This window comes from Cygnus olor, chromosome 5, assembly GCF_009769625.2.
Source record: "Cygnus olor isolate bCygOlo1 chromosome 5, bCygOlo1.pri.v2, whole genome shotgun sequence".
Lineage (NCBI taxonomy): Eukaryota > Metazoa > Chordata > Aves > Anseriformes > Anatidae > Cygnus > Cygnus olor.
The window spans coordinates 65,867,977-65,886,240 of NC_049173.1; the positions used below are offsets into that span (position 1 = coordinate 65,867,977).

The 18,264-nt window shown below is 39.5% G+C and overlaps 1 protein-coding gene across 9 annotated transcripts in view; it reads left to right on the top strand.

Moving 5' to 3' along the window:
- Positions 1–18,264, top strand: part of ARNTL (aryl hydrocarbon receptor nuclear translocator like) — a 49,600-nt gene that overhangs the window by 8,779 nt on the left and 22,557 nt on the right. For 7 of the 9 annotated variants that reach the window (XM_040559364.1, XM_040559367.1, XM_040559370.1 and 4 more), the window contains exons 2-3: positions 15,865–15,989; positions 16,708–16,855. In XM_040559364.1, the coding sequence (XP_040415298.1) occupies positions 16,716–16,855 (140 nt within the window). In that variant the 5' untranslated portion in view covers positions 15,865–15,989; positions 16,708–16,715. Of the gene's footprint in view, positions 1–131; positions 252–14,123; positions 14,145–15,864; positions 15,990–16,707; positions 16,856–18,264 lie in introns of those variants that run through there. The other 2 variants (XM_040559363.1, XM_040559368.1) reach the window with 2 other exon arrangements.

Consider the following 18,264-nt stretch of genomic DNA (forward strand, 5'->3'; position numbering starts at 1 on the left):
ACGCTTTAAAAAAAAATCATAATTTTTTTGTAGTTAATGGAAAATAAGAAAAGCTTTAAGTCAGCAGAGGATGGGAGAATCTGTGCCTGCTACTTAAAATTAATTAATGACTATTTATTTTTGTAGTACATATGAACACCAGTAAGGACCAAATAGTTGAACATACCAGAAAGAAGCAGGACCAAAACAATCCTCTGTTCAACAAGAAAGCAAGGGAAAAGTGCCTATTGGTATCTCATTTTCTGTTATTTGTGAGTATAAACATTTGTCTGCTGACTTTTGTTTGGTATCTTCAGAAAGCCTTGTAACTGGTCTCTTAACTGGTCTCTGATTTTTATTTAAACATACGCGTATATATGGAAGTTGCCTGTGTGTGGTTTCTTCTTGCTCTTTTCTCTCAGCTCTGTAAATGCTGAAGTGCTTTGTTTGTGTTTTTTTTGGTGTATGTTTTGTGGTGATGTTTTAGAATAACGGTGTGTTGGCAGAAAATAACACAGGTGCAAGTTCTCAGGGGTGCCTGTAGGAGTGGCTGGCAAATGGGTTTTGGAGAAGTCCAGGAAGCAGAAGAGGGAGCTTTCCTGGTCCTTCAACATCTGGAAGAACCTTGATGAACTAAGAGGTTTCTACTTAAAGAAGAAACATTAGGGATAAATGCAGTTAACGTTAATTTTCATTTCAATTGGTTGTTGTAGCGAAGTACCATAGTTTTCCACCTTCAAATACAACAGAGCATACCTTCTTTAACTCCTCCCAGTGATGTAATTTGGATGAGTCTTTTTTTCTTTTTTTTTGGCAATAGCATGAAAGTTTCTCTTAAATCATTCTGTATTTTCCACACATCTTTCCAAAAATGTACTCATCGGAATCATTTCCACATCTGATCTAATCATTGTCTTCCACTCTTAAAAGGTGTGGTCAGTTCCTGCTGGCTTCCTGTGTTGTTTTGTGCTTCATTTCAGCTTATCTTCATAGTTTTCACATTCCTGCTTTTTAGTTTGTAAACATCAGCTATCTCAGTAGGATTATTTTGATGTTTTTATGTGTCATTCTAATGCAGAACAAGATTTTTTAAACTAAATGTACCTCAATATTGAATAGTGTTTATACGAGCTCTTTCGTGACTGTGCTCCAATGTAAGAGAGACTGATTTGCTTTAACACAGGTGTTGATTAAAAAAAAAAAAGCCTTCTATAAAAAGAGTAAACTTACACAAAGCAGCAGTTCACAAACAAAATGAGTATCGCTTTTCAGACTCTTTAATACTTCTATTATATTGGAGGTTTTCTGGGCTTATTCTTGCCTGAATGTCCCTACAGAAATTAACCCATGTGTTCTCTTGTTGGTTTACCATAGCAAGTTATATGGCCCTGTACCAGTGAGCTCATTGTCTCTCCCTCTCCTTTGTACAATGCTGGTGTCTGATTCCCTGAATCTCCATGCTGTGATGTATGCAAAGTTGTAGATTTTGCTGTTGTTGGCAGGGATAGTGTGACTCTATTTTGCATCTCTGAAGAGTTCAGTGTGAGGTTGGGTAAGTGCCAATGCTACATGGGAGAAAACAGCTGAAAGATGAAGCTGGGGGTTAACATCTCTTGCAATCACACTGTCAATAACAGAGGTGTAAACATTTAGATTTGCAACTTCTCATCTAATAAAAATATACGAGTTGTCACATGAATCCCACAAAGAGAGGTCTATACTGTTAAAAGTCCATGTATTAAATAAACTAGTTAACTGATTCACGCGATTACTGTCTGATCTAAGCAGGGATTAGTCAGTAGTATTGTTTCTGGCAATTTCTACCTGGGTTTGTTCTTGACGTTACTCTATTCAGGATCCTTATTAATCACATAAGGGTGGAAGGTACTGTTACTGCTGGGAGAGCCGAGTGGAGCAGGTTGGTCTGTTTAATTATCACTCCAACAGCCTATGTTGTTTGATAAGATCTTGCTTAAGAAATACATGCGCCATTTCTAACTAGTTGCCAAATGGTCACGTGTCTGTATATTACACTTAGGAGATGACGACAGTCTTGGAAAGCTTGTTTTGTTTGAAGTGACTGGGAGGATTTTATTGACTGGCTGTTCCCAGTGCTGCGTTACAGAGAGGTGGACAAATAAATTTTTGAGTTAGTAAGGAAGGATATCAAGCTGGACTAAGGTAGCTTAATCTCTTTATTAATTAATCCTGATATTAAATTTGTTCTAACTTTAAAACTTTCCTGTACTTCAGAAAGTTTATAGAAAACTGAAAAGGATTCAAGAGAGAAACTGTGTTTTGCAAATACAACCTTACAGTGGGAGATCAAAGAAACATGACGGTTTAGTTACGGGAAGAAAAAGCAATTCATTGAATTCATCCTTTGGTTGATTACGTGACAGAGGTACCTGGTGGCAGAAAATGAAATGAGGTTCAGTAGCTGATGGCTAACCTACTCGAATACAGACTAGAAAGGCTGACAGTTTTGAACAAGAGGAACTAAGCTTTGAAACAGAAAAGACGGGAGGAGGGTAAGAGATTCTTGCAACCTATCAGTTGATCTGGGATATCTTTCCAAAATAAACTTTGGCCTGAATTACAGCATATCAGTTTGTTTTATAAAATAGCAAATGAGGTTGTTTGCTGCCTATTGCAGAGGAGATCAGAATACATGATCATAAAGGGGAACATATCTAACCAAATCTGGTATCAGTATTAAGATAAAAATTGTATGCTTTTCTCTAAGTTGCTTTGTTCTTGAGCAGAAGGAAGCTGAGGAGGACACAACTTTAACCAGACTGTGAATGAAGGGAGGGCTGGGAAGACTTGCAGCAGAGAAGGAGAACACCTGCAACGACTCTTGTAACCGTTCTACAAAACAACTTAAAACTTAGAAGGCTAAAAATATTACTGGGGATATTCATACTGGTATTCAGAAAAGAATGGGTAAAGTGGAGTATCTTAGAGGTTTTTGTTCAGCAGTACTAGAAAACAAGGCAAACCTTGCTTTGAAGATAGCTGAATGGGCTTTAGCAGATATCCTTAAAAACACTTCAGTGGAGCACCAGATTAGCTACTGAGGGAAAAATACATGCAAAAAAGTATGTATTTCTCTAGTAAGTGTGGGCAAGCTTAATGCACATGACTCTAGATCATGCGTTGAAGTGTACATTGCAGAAAAATAGGACCGTGAAAAAAGAAATATTTGTTTCTAGTGATTAATATATGATCACCTGAAAGATGGGATTCTTTTCTACTCCAAGCCTTTTTGTCGTTCCCCCCCCCCGTGTTATCAGTAACAGTTTCCCTATTTTGCTGGCTTCTTTGGCCTCTTTAAAAAGAGAATTGTGAGCTGTAGTCAATGATTTGAAATTTTGTTTAATACTGTAGGCTAGACTTCCATAGAGTAGAGAGCTGTGTAGTAACTCAAGTGCTTAGGCTAGTGAAGACTGGGACAGTCGTCCTGTGTTTGGTTTGGGTAGTTTGTGCCTAATGCCTTTTACATGGTATTTTACGTGCTATTCCTTTTAGGCACTGTATCCAAATGTAGTTGTCTGAACTGGGTTTTAAATTCCACTTATGAAAGCAAGCACCCAACGTATAAATCTTGTTTCCTATATTAGACTATTATTTCTGGTAAGGTAAGCTTTTACCTTAGCGTTGCTGAACTGTATTTACCAAGTACTGAATTTAAATCTTCCACCTGGCGTTAAGTGATATTCTGCAGCTGACTGCAGGTTAGCTGATGTAAACCTGAGATTACCTCGAACAGTTTTTTGGGAATGTTGTGACAATAATTTACATTTTTGCTATGGATATTTGTGAAAGAATGTTACGTCATCCTTGAAAGTAGAAGTTTTTCTTGAATACTTAGAAATCGAGATAACAATAATAATATATCTTCACTAGTACAAGAAGAAGGTAAAAGTTGCATGCTGTAACGCAGACCCAATTACTGTAAAGTCCTGCCTCAAGCAGTGGCTGTGAGTGGCCTGGCAAAGAGGAGGATTAGGACAAGCGTAGGCCCCAGTTATCTTCAGACTTCCTGAGCCAGTCTTGGGATCCCTCAGCACTGTTCCTTTCTGTGAGCTGGTCTCACCTCTCTTTGGCAACCAGGTGAACATTTAGCCTTCAGGTTATTTGCACGGGAGTTTCCACAGTCTTCCAGCTCACGTGTGAAGGGCTGCGCTGTTTTTAACCTTTCAACCAAGCTGTGTTTGTCCCTGTGACATTTGATCATTTTGTAGACCTTGGTCTCAGCTGCTTTCTAAGCTGAAGAGTACTAGCTTACTTGATTGTTCCTTGTACAGAAATCATTGCCTATCTTGTTCTACTGAGTGAAGCTGGAAAGTTTTCCATTTTCTAATAAATTTAATTGCTGTGGATTTGTTGGATGGTATCCAAGTCGTCCTCTGTACTGTTCAGGAGCTGTAAATAATTATGAGCATTTGTAAGTGGTAGCCAAGGGACTGCGTTATTAATATTTGGTACAGATCTGCTTGTGGAATATCATCTAAACCAACTTAAACTTTCTGTGGAGGAATGTGAACTGTCTAGTGATCCTTCCTAGGTCCTATGGGATTGGGCTGTGTAGGCAGTGGAGTGCTATTCTGTAATAAAACAATGGGCTGGAAAAGCTTCTGCTTGCAACTGTCAGTTGGATGTCTGCTTTCTCTGCCTTGTATCTCCTCTTCATCTGGGGGGAAGGAGCCGCTGCTCCCTGCAGCGGGTGGGTAGGTGTTTGACCCAAGCAACAGCAAGCAAAACACAAGCAAACAAAACCAACAGTCTTCACTTTTTACCAAGAGTGCTTTTGTGTTTTGTTTTGTTTTCTGAATGAGTTGTCTTTCTCTTCTACCCATGTTTGCTGTTGGCAGGAGTTTTGATTATTTTTTATTTTTTTAATGTGCATGACATACTGTTTTTCCCCACTTGCTCTATTTTTATTTTTATTTTTTAAACAGTCAAGATGTCTGTATAGCTTAAGGGCCCTATTAAGTGAATTCTGAATTCCCGGTGTTCTCTGATTGTTACTCTGCCTTTATTTAGGACTGTCTTGGTTTGGTGGTGAGAGACTTTGTTCTAAATATAACAGCTATTTTAAAATGCTTTTTCAGTTCTGCATGTAATGTAAAAGGACACATTCAAACTTGACTGTTAATTTCAAATAGAAACCATAGTCTTAAAATCCTGCCTGGAAAAATACAAGTCTTAGATGTATCTCTGGCAAGTGAATGTCACTGCTTTGGAAATTTGCTTCTTCTCAACATCAGCATTAATGTATAGACACGCAAAAAAAGGAACGTGGTTCATCAGCATTTTCTGTCAAGGGCTTTCCTATTGCTTTATGCCTTTCACAGGAAAATAAAATTCATGCTCACACTGAAGCAATGAACACACAGTGGATAGGAAGCCTCCTCTAGCAAGCCTATACATTCGTAAGTTGTCATTCACAATAGAACAAGTTCCTGAAGCAGAGAAAATGTCACAGTGCAGGTGTGGATTAGTAGAAGAGATCAGCACACCTTGCCTTACTTAAACCATGTGGGGATTTGCATGTGAAAACAAATCCTGCTGTGAGTAAGCTGCAAGAGCAGTTGAAGGATGTAACAGGGATATTTTAATTCACTGCGGTTGAAAGGGACAGTTCTGCTCCTTCCTATCTCCTGGCATGTCTCCCCCCCTTCCTTTGTGGTACTTCTGGGTATCATCTGACCTTTCTGTAGGATGGTCCAGCTTGTTAACCTCACAGAAGACTGTGCTTTCTGTCAAGTTGTTACTCAGCCAGATGAGCAGATTGATTGGACACATTGTGCAGACAGGCTCTGGGGACTGTGCAAAGTCTGTGCTAGAGCACTGGAGGGAAATCTGGGGGAAGGGAGACAAGGAAGAGAAAAAGGGAGCAAAGCCAGTCCTGTGGCAGTAAGATGTTACAGCAGCTATTCTGTAAAGCTGCTGTGAAGTTTTCGGTATGTGATGCTTATCCTGAGCTAGACAAATACAACTTTCCAAAGCCGTGCAGCTTTTGATGAGGTATATACAATTCTGGACATCATTGTGTAAGACAAGAAATATTCTGCTTGGTTTCTCCCTAAATTATCACTTGTTTTGCTCCTCTGAGTCTTTCATTGAATACTGTGATTTATGAAGCCTGACAAGCCAGACTTTTCTGGGTGTTGGCTTTAGTGAAATGCGCATTGTGGGGTACTTGGGGCTCACTTTGGAGATGCGTCCCACTGCACAGAAGTTCCAGTTTATCCCAGTAAGAGAGAAGGGAACGTAAAAAGCTGGTGCTGCAGAGAGGTGGAAGAAGCCAAGAGTGTATCACCTATTGCATTCAGTATTTAACATGATGACACATCTAACTTTATTTTTTATGTCCTGTTAAAGGACTTCTCTTAATAGTCATTTTGGTTTCACAGTCACTTGAATCCTGTGGAAGTATAGGGCCTAAAGGAGGTGTCCTGAAGTTGGGCTTGCCCTGTCCTGTGGCAATGCTACTGTTGGCTGGGCAACTGGTTGGCTTGTCTTCAGCCACAGCAATTCTTCTCGTAATGATCTGCATAAGTATCAGTGCAGACCCTAGGGAAGTGCTGGGAACTTGCCCTACTTCTCAGTGTTCACTGGTGCTGCACTTTGTAGCTGCTTTTTGTGAATCTCTCTGAAGAGCAGAGTATCAGATAATGCCTCAGTATGAGCTGTCATAACTTTGAAGTGCTGCCTTTCTCAGCATTAGAGGCAGATCACTCATTTAAAAAATGGGATTTCAGGAATGGGAGAGGCTGTTGTTTTTGAAACATTGAGCAAGTCTGAAAATGGTATGTGTATCTTTTCTTTCTTGATGCTTGTGTCTTACATTCAGGTGCTGAATTGTCGCAGTGTCTCGGTTTTTACTATTTGGGTATGGATTTCAGTGGTAAATTGCATGAGTACAGGAAATGAAATTGTTAAACACTAATATAAATGATAAGCTTATTGTTGCTCCACATAAGTCAAAGGGGAATCAAGATATATGGACAAGTAGCAAGTAGCTGGGGCTACTTCCATGAGTGTGCGTGCGCATGGGGAGGGTTGTTTTCTTAAAACTTGGAGTTTGTAAATAATTATAAGTTGTAAACTTCTCCATTTCCACACACAAACCTTGTTAACATAACACTTGGTAAGCTGTCATTGTATGTTCTCCTGCACTTGTTTTTTTTTTTTTTTCTTTTGGAGACTACCTACTCATATACTTAACAAAAAAGCTGTGATGTCTTTCTGCCCCAAAAATAGTGGGAGAATAAAAATGAAGCTGAGCCTCTAATATAGTACTGAAGTAGTCAGAAGGAAGAACTACTGGTGTTCATATGGGTCTGGTGCATATGTGTTTGACAGCTCATTTTGTGTAAAGTTAAGTTAAAAAGAACTTTTGATAAACCAGTGGGGAAAAATAAACCTCACAGAGATATGCGTGCTAGACGAACAGTTGGGTGGGGAATACCCTCAGCTTGGTTCCAGGCAGGCTGAAAATATCTTGCTTTTCCCAAGGCTTTCTTTAGGACCAAAGGGAAACTGACAGCCTGTCAACTTTTCTTTGTGCTGAGAGCAGGGACTGCTTCTTCCAGCCAGAGATGGAATTTAACAGGACCAAAGGGACTGTGAAAACCTGGAAATGAAAGTGTAAGGTATAAATATAACCCATGCCTACACTCCTTTTAGTGATATTTTTGCCCTTTTGTTTCCATGCTTCGTTCTCTGAAGATACAAACTCTGTTTTTGACCTGTTTTCTATTAGTTACAGTTTGCTTGGCAATAGGTCTCTGAATGAAAGGTCTCACGCGTGCCAAATGTGTTTGGGTTTGTTGTAGTAATAATGTGACTGGAAAACAGAATCAATTGTATGCAGTATGTCTGACGGTGTTCAGAACAGGTGATCTGAACCAAAGGAAGATCCAGGAAACTAGGTTTGTCACCTTAATTAATGCAGAATAGAAGTAGTGTGTAGTGGCTCAGCCTGTTAAACTGACAAATGGCTGACATCCCTGAATGCAAAAACTTGAAGAGTCCAGTGAGGAGACATTACATAGGTAGTATTAGACACACCAGAGCTTGAATGTGTTGTTGATTTTTTTTTTTTTTTTTTTTTTTGCATACAGTTCTCCAGTATGAGGAAGGGACAAGAAAATAAAAACCTGATGAAAGTACACGGACAGATTCTGAGATCTGAAGCTGGGGTAGCTAACAGAGTACTGAAATAGTGCTTTGCCAGTGGAAAAAAAGAGTAGTGGATTGAGCTGAAGTTTGTTCTCACTTGAGTCTTTAAATCAAGGCATCCTATTGCAAGCTATATTAAAGCACACGCCGAAGTTAAAAGCTTGAGGAAGAAATCCTAGAATGGGTTTTGTAGTATGCTATACCACAGATCAGACTGGGTGTCAGTATTAGGTGTCTGAAATACATACAGTTTCTGCCCTTTAAGTAAATGAGAAAGTGTTAGAAGACTGATACTTCATATGGAAACACTTTAGAAAACACATTTCATAGAACTTTGTGTGAGGATTTTGTTTTATTGCCATTGAAAGACAACTTTGATGATGATGCACTGCAGGCAAAATACTTGCCAAAATGTGAGGATACAGGAGCTTCACTGAGCCACAGAAAGGAAATCTTAAACTCACCCAGAGCATATCATAGTCATCATAATAGTTAAAATGAACAATCAGGCTTCACGACATTATTAAGCTCTAAATTAGAAGACTTGTATTTAACTGTGTGAAACTTAGCTTATTCAGTTTGGATAACTGGAGGGTGCAGATATCCTTAAAACATGTACCTGAAGCATCTCTCTGCAATAAGTCGGTTCTCATCTGTAGGAGTAAGATGAAATCTGGAAACAGAAAGCTGCATCTTTTAGAGTGCAAGTGCAAAGCAGGCATTGCCAGTTGTGCATTAACAATGCATTGATTTGTAAGTTGTGGGAACACAAGGAGTGAGTTAAGTAGCTTACCTACTTTTCTCATATGCTTCTGCTCTGGAAATGTCAGTCCGGGTTGTGTACTGTCCTCCTAAGGAAGATTTTTTTTTTTAATTTCTGCTTTGAAGTTGCACACTGCAGCACAAGATAAGACATTTTGTTGACAGTTCAGAAGCAATGTGTACAATTTGGTAGAGTTCACAGAGCAACTGCTTCCTCAGTTGAGAGATTGTTTGGTGTGTTTAGTTTTTTTCCCCCCTAAGGATTCCAATCAAAACACACTGGAAGTACATAAACTACTACAGAGGTCACCAATAGCTTTGATAAGGTTGTTACTTAAACCATATTTATTCTGGATAATTGATTAACCTACTGGGTAGGATAGATTTCTCGCTGTCTTTCAGCCACTCAAAATCCCTTGGGTGGCTTAGGGTTGTTAAAAATGAGGATTACATTCACTGGAGTGAGTACCTAGCATGGTAACACTGACAATTCAGCAAAGTTCATATTTGTGTAATTGAGGGGATCGATTTTTAACTGTGTATGGGTGTATCACTACTAGCAGAGTAATAAATTTGGACATTAAATAAATAGAATCAGATATCTGGCCCAGAGGATTTAAAGCTTCTGTTGTCCATTAATTTTAGTGTGTGTTTTTTTTTCATTTTCCCCCCTGTAATGTTGAAAATATAATACTTTGTTGATTCCCACACAGGCACAAAGTCTTTTGAAGGACTGGAGTAAATTAAGATTAAATACTACATCTTAATACAGATTTTTGTGAGCTTACTTTATCAGCATTTAACACTGGTAGGCCCTGTTTTTAAAGATAAAATATAAATATTTTATTCTGTAACTTACACTACAGAAATTTTGGGGTGCTATGCTGAACAAAATGTCTATGGTATTGTCTTAAAGTAAGTTTTTTTTGTTGTCGTTTAATTAAAAAAAAAAATGCTTGATATCAAGCTCAGTCATTTTCCTGCAAGCAGCTGTTCTCCAAATAACTGTTTTTTGTAGCTGTGTCCATGTCCAGTGAAGTCACACTGGATGTTTTGGTGAGCAGGACCTGTTGCAACAAGGCATCCAAAGGCTTACACTAGATGAAGCTTTTGGTGATCACTGCAAGCTAGCAAGCCTTGCTGTAACACTCTTTTAGCTGTGATTCTCTGAACAGGTAGGCTGCATGCAAGGAAATGAAACCTCCTGTGGCTGAGCATCTGCTGGATGTCAGTCGGGGGCTGCTTCTGACAGGGATACAGGCTCCAGGCCTAGCGGCTGTTGTGTAGGGTTGTATGCTAGACATTTGGCTATGTCACTACAAAGCTATTACGGAGAAAAATACTTCAGCCATAGCATAGACAGACCCCTTTCAGTCTGAAGAGGTTTGATTCCTGGAAGGGGCATGGGTTGGCTTTGGTTTTGTTCAAGTTTTTTTTTTTTTTTTCTACTGTGAAGATGGTCCGTATTTATGAGGAAAGACTGAGAGACCTGGGTCTGTTCAGCCTTGAGAAAAGAAGACTGAGAGGGGATCTTATTAACGTTTACAAATATATTAGGTGTGGGAGACAGAGCGATTTGGCCAACCTCTTTTCAGTGGTTTGTGGGGACAGGACAAGGGGCAGTGGCCACAAAATGGATCACAGGAAGTTCCGCACCAACACGCGAAAGAACTTCTTCACGGTGAGGGTGACGGAGCACTGGAACAGGCTGCCCGGGGAGGTTGTGGAGTCTTCTTCTCTGGAGATATTCAAGGCCTGTCTGGACACCTACCTGGGCAACCTGCTCTATGGAACCTGCTTTGGCAGGGGGGTTGGACCCGATGATCTCTCGAGGTCCCTTCCAAGCCCTACAATTCTGTGATTCTGTGATTTCCAACAGAAAGGCCTTCCACTGGGACTCCATCAGCCTCAAAGCAGGCACTTGTCCGTTTCACTTAAAGAAGAACACGAACTAGATTTCTGTTTTTTTTGTGTGTTTTTTTTGTATATATTTTTAGCTCTCTTTGGAGAACTGTTTTGTTTTCCGTTTTTTTCTGTGCTGTCTGAAGCTTCATACCTACAGGTGCAGACAGTAGAAAAAAGGAAGGAGTGACTGATAAGTCCCGTGGGAGCGCTACCAATCACAGGGAACTTGGCAGGCTGGAGAAATGGGTTGATGTGAACTTTATGAAGTTCGGCAAAGCGAGATGCCAAGTCCTCTACCTGGAGAGGAAAAACCCCGTGCACCGGTGCAGACTAAGGTCTGGCCGGCTAGAACACAGCTTGCCAGAAAAGATCTTGGAGGTCCTTGGGGACACCCAGTTGAGTCAGCAGTTATGGAAAGTTATGAAAAAGAAGGCTACATGCCTCCTGGGCTGTGTTAGGAAGACTGTTAGCAGCAGGCTGAGGGTAGTGACCCTTCCATGTTACTCAATACTGGTAAGACACTACTGTGGCCCTGGGTCCAGTTCTGAACTTCCAGCACAAGAGAAAATTATTTTAGTTACAACTTCTAGGTTTTGGAGCAACAGAGAAGTATTTTGACAAAATAGCTGGAAGTAAAAGCTTTCAGCTCTTCCCCTTTTAAACAAGGAGAGATGGGATCTGAGGCCTCTCTTGAACTGAAAGTCCAGGTGCTTCTATGAAGAAGATAAAATTCAGAGTATTGTCCTATGGCTCTGTCACCACTATGACAGTCTAGAAAACTCCTAGGGTGATGTGATGGTGTGACTGTCTTTTCTCATAGATACTAGCGATGAACAAACCTGGATTTGGTTGGGAGTGCTTGTGGACACTGTATTAGTCTATTGAGATCTGTTTAAACTGCCTTTCAATTCACCTCCTAAAGCTGAAAGATGGTGTTTGTGCCTGTAGACTTTTTCTTCTCTGTAGACTTTTTTCCTTAGGTCAAAATGATTCATCTTGTAGCTGGTTTAATTTCATGGGATGCCTCCCTCCAGCCTGCTGCTTTTTTCTTGGGAAAGACAGGGAGCATCTGTTTGAACAGTAAGTCTCTTGAGCAGCTGAAGGCTGCTCGTGCAGCCCATCTCCTGCGGGGCTGGGTAGCAGCAGCTGCTAACGTGAGAGGTAGAGGAGGCTGCTTGATCACTGCGGCTTTGTGATCATGGTTACGGATGGAGTGGAAACATGAGCTTCTGGTCTTTGCAAAGAGCTTGGGTAGGGAAGAGATCCAAAATTCAGATGTGGCTTGTGGGCTGCCAGAGGTTGGTGAACGTGGTGTTGAGTGAGTGAGTGGAAAAAAGATTACCTCAACAAGCAAAACAGTAAAATCACTTCTTTGGTCGAGAGAGTGCTGCGAGCTACATCTGCACACAATGGCATTTTATCATCTTGGAGTACAGAGTGTTCCTGCAAATAATATTAGGGAGTTCGAGGAACACAAATGTGTCACTAAAACAAAACAGCATCAATATGTTGGACAAATATGAGGTATTCTTGCTGCTGCTCCTTAACTACTGAAGGAAAAGGAAAATACCACTGCTTTAGTTCAAAGATCTTCCTTTGATTCACACAGACTATTTTCTAATAAAGATTCTGATGTAGGAACTGCTTGTCACTTGCAGCAGCCATGCCCCTGTGTGCCTGTATGCATCTTGAAATCATCACGGGGCACTTGCAGTCCTTGTGCTGCTGAGCAGAAATCTTCCCCGATTAGTCAGTGTGTGCACATCTGGAGTACACGTACACCCGCAGCATGTCTTGGAGAAATACAGCGGCGGTAAATGGTCCTGTTCTGTTTCTTACTTGTTCATGCTGTGACAGTTACTTCTGAGATGGAGTATTGCTGTGAAGGGAAGAAAAAAAATTTCTTTCTGTAGCTATGTGTTTTTGGTTCGAGTCATTACACACAGGGATGATGAGCATATTTTTAATTATTTCCTAAGGAAACTACACCACAGTTTTCCTCTATCGTTGCAAAATCGTGCTTTAAGAAATGACACACTTCTGATTCATAAAGTTATGAATTACATTTCTTTTAAAATAAGTCTATATTTTATGCTGGAGATAGCTGACTCTTGCCTGGGGGTAATTGAAACTGGTGGTGCTTGCGTAAAGAGGTCTTGACTCCTGGGTGGGTGCTTGGCAGACTTGGTTGACCTACTTTAGTTCTGACCTTGATTTGCTCAGAGGTGTTTATGTACTCGTGATCAGCTTTCCTGCATGATTAAGCTAGTCATGTGACAGCTAACTTTTTTTTTTTTTTTAAAGGGATGAAGAGAAAGATTTGTTTCTATTGACTCATGAGCCTTGTTACAGAGGGGTTAGAGAATGAGATTGGATGCAAGGGAAGGGAACCCTGAAGGAAGCAGTCCAAAATAGGCTGCAGAGAGACATTGTCATGCAATTCAATGACAAAATATCATTTGATTCTCATTTTTGGGGGAATTTAATCAAGAAGTGGCCTACATGGCATTTTTTCAAGTAGGTTCTTGGAGTACTTTGGCAAGAGGGTAAGGTTCGTAAATGGAAGATTTGGGCTTTGCTTGTATGTATGGGTAATTATTGTGTTGCTTTTCATAGGGGATTTTTTGAGCCATTGAACAACTAGCAGCTTGAGGCTGAAAAGCTACTAAAATATTCCCTTTTTGAGAATTTTAAGAAACCCTTGCAATAGCATATTTATCTGAACTGTTCACTGTTTATTACAGCAGGGCATACCGATTTTTGCTCTGATCATTGTGTTGACGCTTTTTAACTTTAAACCTCATTTCAAGAGACATGTATGATTCATAATTCCCATAATGCTGAAATGTAGGACTGTGGTTGTTAGAACTGGGATGAGCATTTGGGAAATGGCAGAAAAAGGGCTGACTTTAAAAAGCAGAATTCTCAGTTTCTTTTCATGTAGTTTTGTACTGCTTAAATGGTTAAGACACTTTAAGTAGCTGCTTTGAAACTGTCAAATATAGACAATTGCTTATACAATTTAAAAGAGCAGCAGAGTTGAATGGATACTTCATTTTTTTTAAACTGCTTTGAAATTTATGTTTTGAGGTGAAGAACAAAGCAAATTTTTTTTGCATTACAGCACACCGACTTGTGCAGTGTTCTGATTTTGAATCTGAAACGCTGGCTGTCGCAGGCATTCTATGGAAGGAAAGAACTGTGTTAAATCTATTTTTTCACTATCCTTCTTAATTCCAGCACATCCCACCCTGCTGTCTGAGGTCTTCCTAAGTGATCAGTGAAATTATATTATGCGGTAAAATGTGAGTTCAACAAGTATGCTTGCATATGGAGGTGGTCAGAAGTTTCTAGTAGGTGTCATAGTACTTTTATCACTTTATTTGTTCCACTTAGCCACAGGCCATACGAAGTATAGCTGTAACTAACTTCTGCACACAGCTGAGGTCAAGGATAATGTTTTTGCATCTGAATCAAGAGCAGAGAAATGTGCAGTGACTGTGGCTTTACTGGAGGGTTGTAAACTAATCTGCAGTAATCTCATAAACCACAGGAACATAATCAAGTTTGTACTTTGTTGGGCTGCTTGAGTAGCAGAGATAAAGTAGACAACTAGGAAAGGGCTGACAGAAGGTGAAAGTAAGGTCCGGTCTACAGGTAGCTGTATTAGTGTGCATGAAAGCCTTCTTCTAAAGTCAATTGTGGCTATGGAGTCAATGGCAAGTCACAATTTGATTAACATTTGTGTTGCTTTAGCTTTTGTGCATGACTTTCTGGTGCTCCCAACTTGCCTGGACCAGGATGTCCACACACTCATAAACACCTGACTCCTTTTTCATTTTTGAGAAAGGACCACACAGCAGCTGTCCAGTGAGGTGCATGGTGAGCCCTCAAAAGCAGTTTGGAAGGTCTGCTTGTAGAGCAGCAATGATTCTGTGTTCTCACGCTGGTGGTATTAAGGCAATGACTCGCCTGACCTTAGATTTAAGCACCTTGATCCTGACTGTCATTACTGTAATAGGACCAGTGAGTCAAATAAGTTAAACTTACTGAAATAAGTTCTGCATTTGCTATTGTGGCAGAGCTGAAGAAAATTATACTTTTGACTTTGGATTTTGTGGGGTTTCTTTAGCTTCTAACTCTTAGCATGTCTGTATGTGGGATTCAGTAGATTTGGTTATAATGTGGCCACGTGGACAGAATACCAGCATTTTAGACTTGAGAACTTCTGAAAGTGTCGTGGGAGCTTGCTGATCTGTGTGCTTGGGAAGTTCTGCTGGCATCACAGATTGGAAAGGCAGACACAATGATCACAGATACGTTAACCAGAAAAGAGCATATCCAGAAGGCTTTAAAAGATCTTGCAAGAGGCAGTCCTGAGATGTTTTTCAAGTCTCACATAGAAGTTTTGCTGAAAAATAAGTTTCACGGAAGGAAGAACATTCATCCGCATGCCATCCACTAGGTATACAGTGTAGTTAGGAGACACAGTTACAACTTGAGTTTCCAGTATGGGGTGTGAATTTTAAATAAAACTTGAAACATGCAGAACATAACAATAAGTTTAACCCTCCTTTCCTCTGAAAATGGCAGGTGCTGTTGCAAGGGAGAATAAAATAGTAAGCACAGCCCAATCTTATTGCTATGGCCACCTTAAAAGTAAGGCAACCAGGAGGTCTTTCTGTGTACTGTAACAGCAATTTGACTCATTCTGCTAGCATGTGACATCAAATATGTTCAAATCTGATCATTGTGAGTGGAGGGGTATTATGTGATTAGCTGCAATAACCAAAGAGTAATAAAGAGAGCCCAAAGGGAAGCGATGCTGAGGAGGTTCCTTCTATTGCAGTACTTGGTCTGCATATCCCAACATTTAACCCTTTTGATGATAGATGAAGCTTCTATATATTATAAGGAAATCAAAATTCAACCATTGTGTAGCTAAGATTATTTTTCTCAATTAAAACATATTTGCTGCTGTCAACGGTGTCTAAAACAATGCTTGCTGCTTTTCTTCCCATTCAGGTTTTTGAAAGTACTTGACTAAACAGACTATGAGGCATGAAAATGTTTTGAGGTGGTCAACTGCTTCAGGCTGAGCATCATCTTCTTCCCTCAGGTGGATCTAGGCTTCCAAGACAGGCTTTCAGGTAAAATCTCTTTTGTTTTACAATTGATGACATTTAATAATGGATAAGCTTTACAGTGTTTCTTCCAACAGTATTAGATTTGCAGTCTAGAGGATTAAAACGTGTATCTCTTAGATGAAAAAAGCTAATTGAATTCTTTTGTACCTTTAACTAGTCATCTTAGACCATCACTGGATTATTAGTTTTTTTTCATTTATGGATTCTGCTTTGATGGAGTTATTCATTTAATTTGTTTATTTTCTATGGAAATCTTTTGAATTCTGTTCCATAAAATCCAAGGGAGGTAGAACTGTCAAACCTTATGAACTTCGAGAATACGATCTTCAAATGAAAGAGAGACATGGTAAAATTAGTGTTCCCACTAAGCAAAAGATGGACAGAACTAAGCCTTTACTTACATTAGGTAGCAGCAGTTGGCCTCCAGTTAAGATAGGAGTAAACCTGGTTTAGTTAAGTCATTTTGACAATTCTGTAAAATAACTTTAATGTGTTTTGAGAATGGTCGTGGCTTGTATGTAATATTTAATACACAAGTAGCTGAAAAAAGAGAAATAGCCTATGTCTGTTTTATGACAAAAGCAAATAACGGAATTGTAATTTTTGCAATTCTAAGCTAATTTTTAAGCTTATACTAAATTTGAGATTTGTTCTGTGTATTAAAAATATGTACGTTTCTGATTCTATTATGTGGTGGCATTTGTCTTTTTGATAACGTTAGACAATCCAATGGCAGACCAAAGGATGGACATTTCTTCTACCATTAGTGATTTTATGTCACCGGACCCTGCTGACTTGATCTCCAGTTCCCTTAGCACTTCAGGAGTGGATTGTAACAGGAAAAGGAAGGGAAGCTCTACTGATTATCAGTAAGTTGAATTTCTCTTGATTTAACCCTTCTGAAAAGAGGTTGCAACAGAACAATACAGTGGGGGAGACAATAGAGATATTTATGACATTTTTAAAATAACCTTTTCTTGACAACCTGTTGTAAAGGCTGTAAAGAAGAAAAAAGCTACTATGGACTAAGAGGAAAGTTCATTATTTAGTAATAAAAATATGGCCTTCGCCTTAGCGCAGCTAAAATTGAGGGCTATCAGATGAGGTATGGCTGAAGAAAGAAACCTTTGCCTAATGAGGGGAAAAAAATTAATACTGACGAAGTGGACAACGTGAAGGTTGATGATGTAGATCATTTATATAGCAAATAGAATGTCTCACTAACAGGAAGGATGCTAATAATTAAGAAGCAGAAGCAAAACTAGGAATAGTTCCTTCTCTTCACCTATTTTTTTGCCTGTTTGTTGCTTCCTGTCAGTGTGCTGCCAGTCTTTGCCTGATGAAGCTATCTTGGTCTCCCAGTTGAATATGAATCTGGGTAGTCTCTGGTTTGCTGCAGTAGATCAGCCTTTTCCTTAATCAACTGATTTAATCTTATGTCGGTCCCTGATTGTAAACTATTATTCCTGGCAAAATAAAAAAAATTTCTCCTGAATCAGTGGTAGAATGTGGTTTCGTTTCAAGAAAGCTGCTTCTCTTCTTCTTGCTTAGAAGCATCATCCAAGCCATACCTTCTGTCTTAGGGCAGGTATTTGAAACACAAAGAAATCATACCACCTGTGCTTTAGAATAGTGAAGGTTGTAGTAATGTCTGCCAAATTTCCAACTGTGTAATGTCTTCTGTGGTAGGTACACCAAGACCAACATTCTTACTCTAAGTCACTCTGCAACTTTCATATGTATCATAACTTTACAGATTCTAGCTGCAGGGTAACTTGTGAATGGGTCGTATCCATTATTAACACAGCTATGGAGTCTTTTTTTTTTTTTTTTCTTGACACAGATTTTTCATTGTGGGCCTTCTGATACTTGGCAATTCCTTCTACAGGGAGTGGTAGAATTTTTGATCCATGCTGAGGATGACAATTAAGAATTAGATGCCCTGTGCATAGAGTTTCTTTTTAGGAGAATTTATGTGCAAAACTTTAATTGCTGTTTAGAGACCACAAACATACTGCATACATCTCTTCTCTAATATGCATTTAACCTCCCTGAAGAGTACGTGACTCCCTTTAGTTGAATTGACTACCACAAAATTCAGTGAACAACCTCAATCTTACCAACTTCCTCTTCTCTAGAAAGGATTTCTCCACCTTTATTCTTCTGGGTAGGAAGCATTGCTCAAGTCCTCTTTTCCAAAAGACAGCTTGCTCTTTTAAGTTATAATTCTGCCCTTTAGGTTGCGTGTACATCTTATTAAATATGTGAAATACTGTTT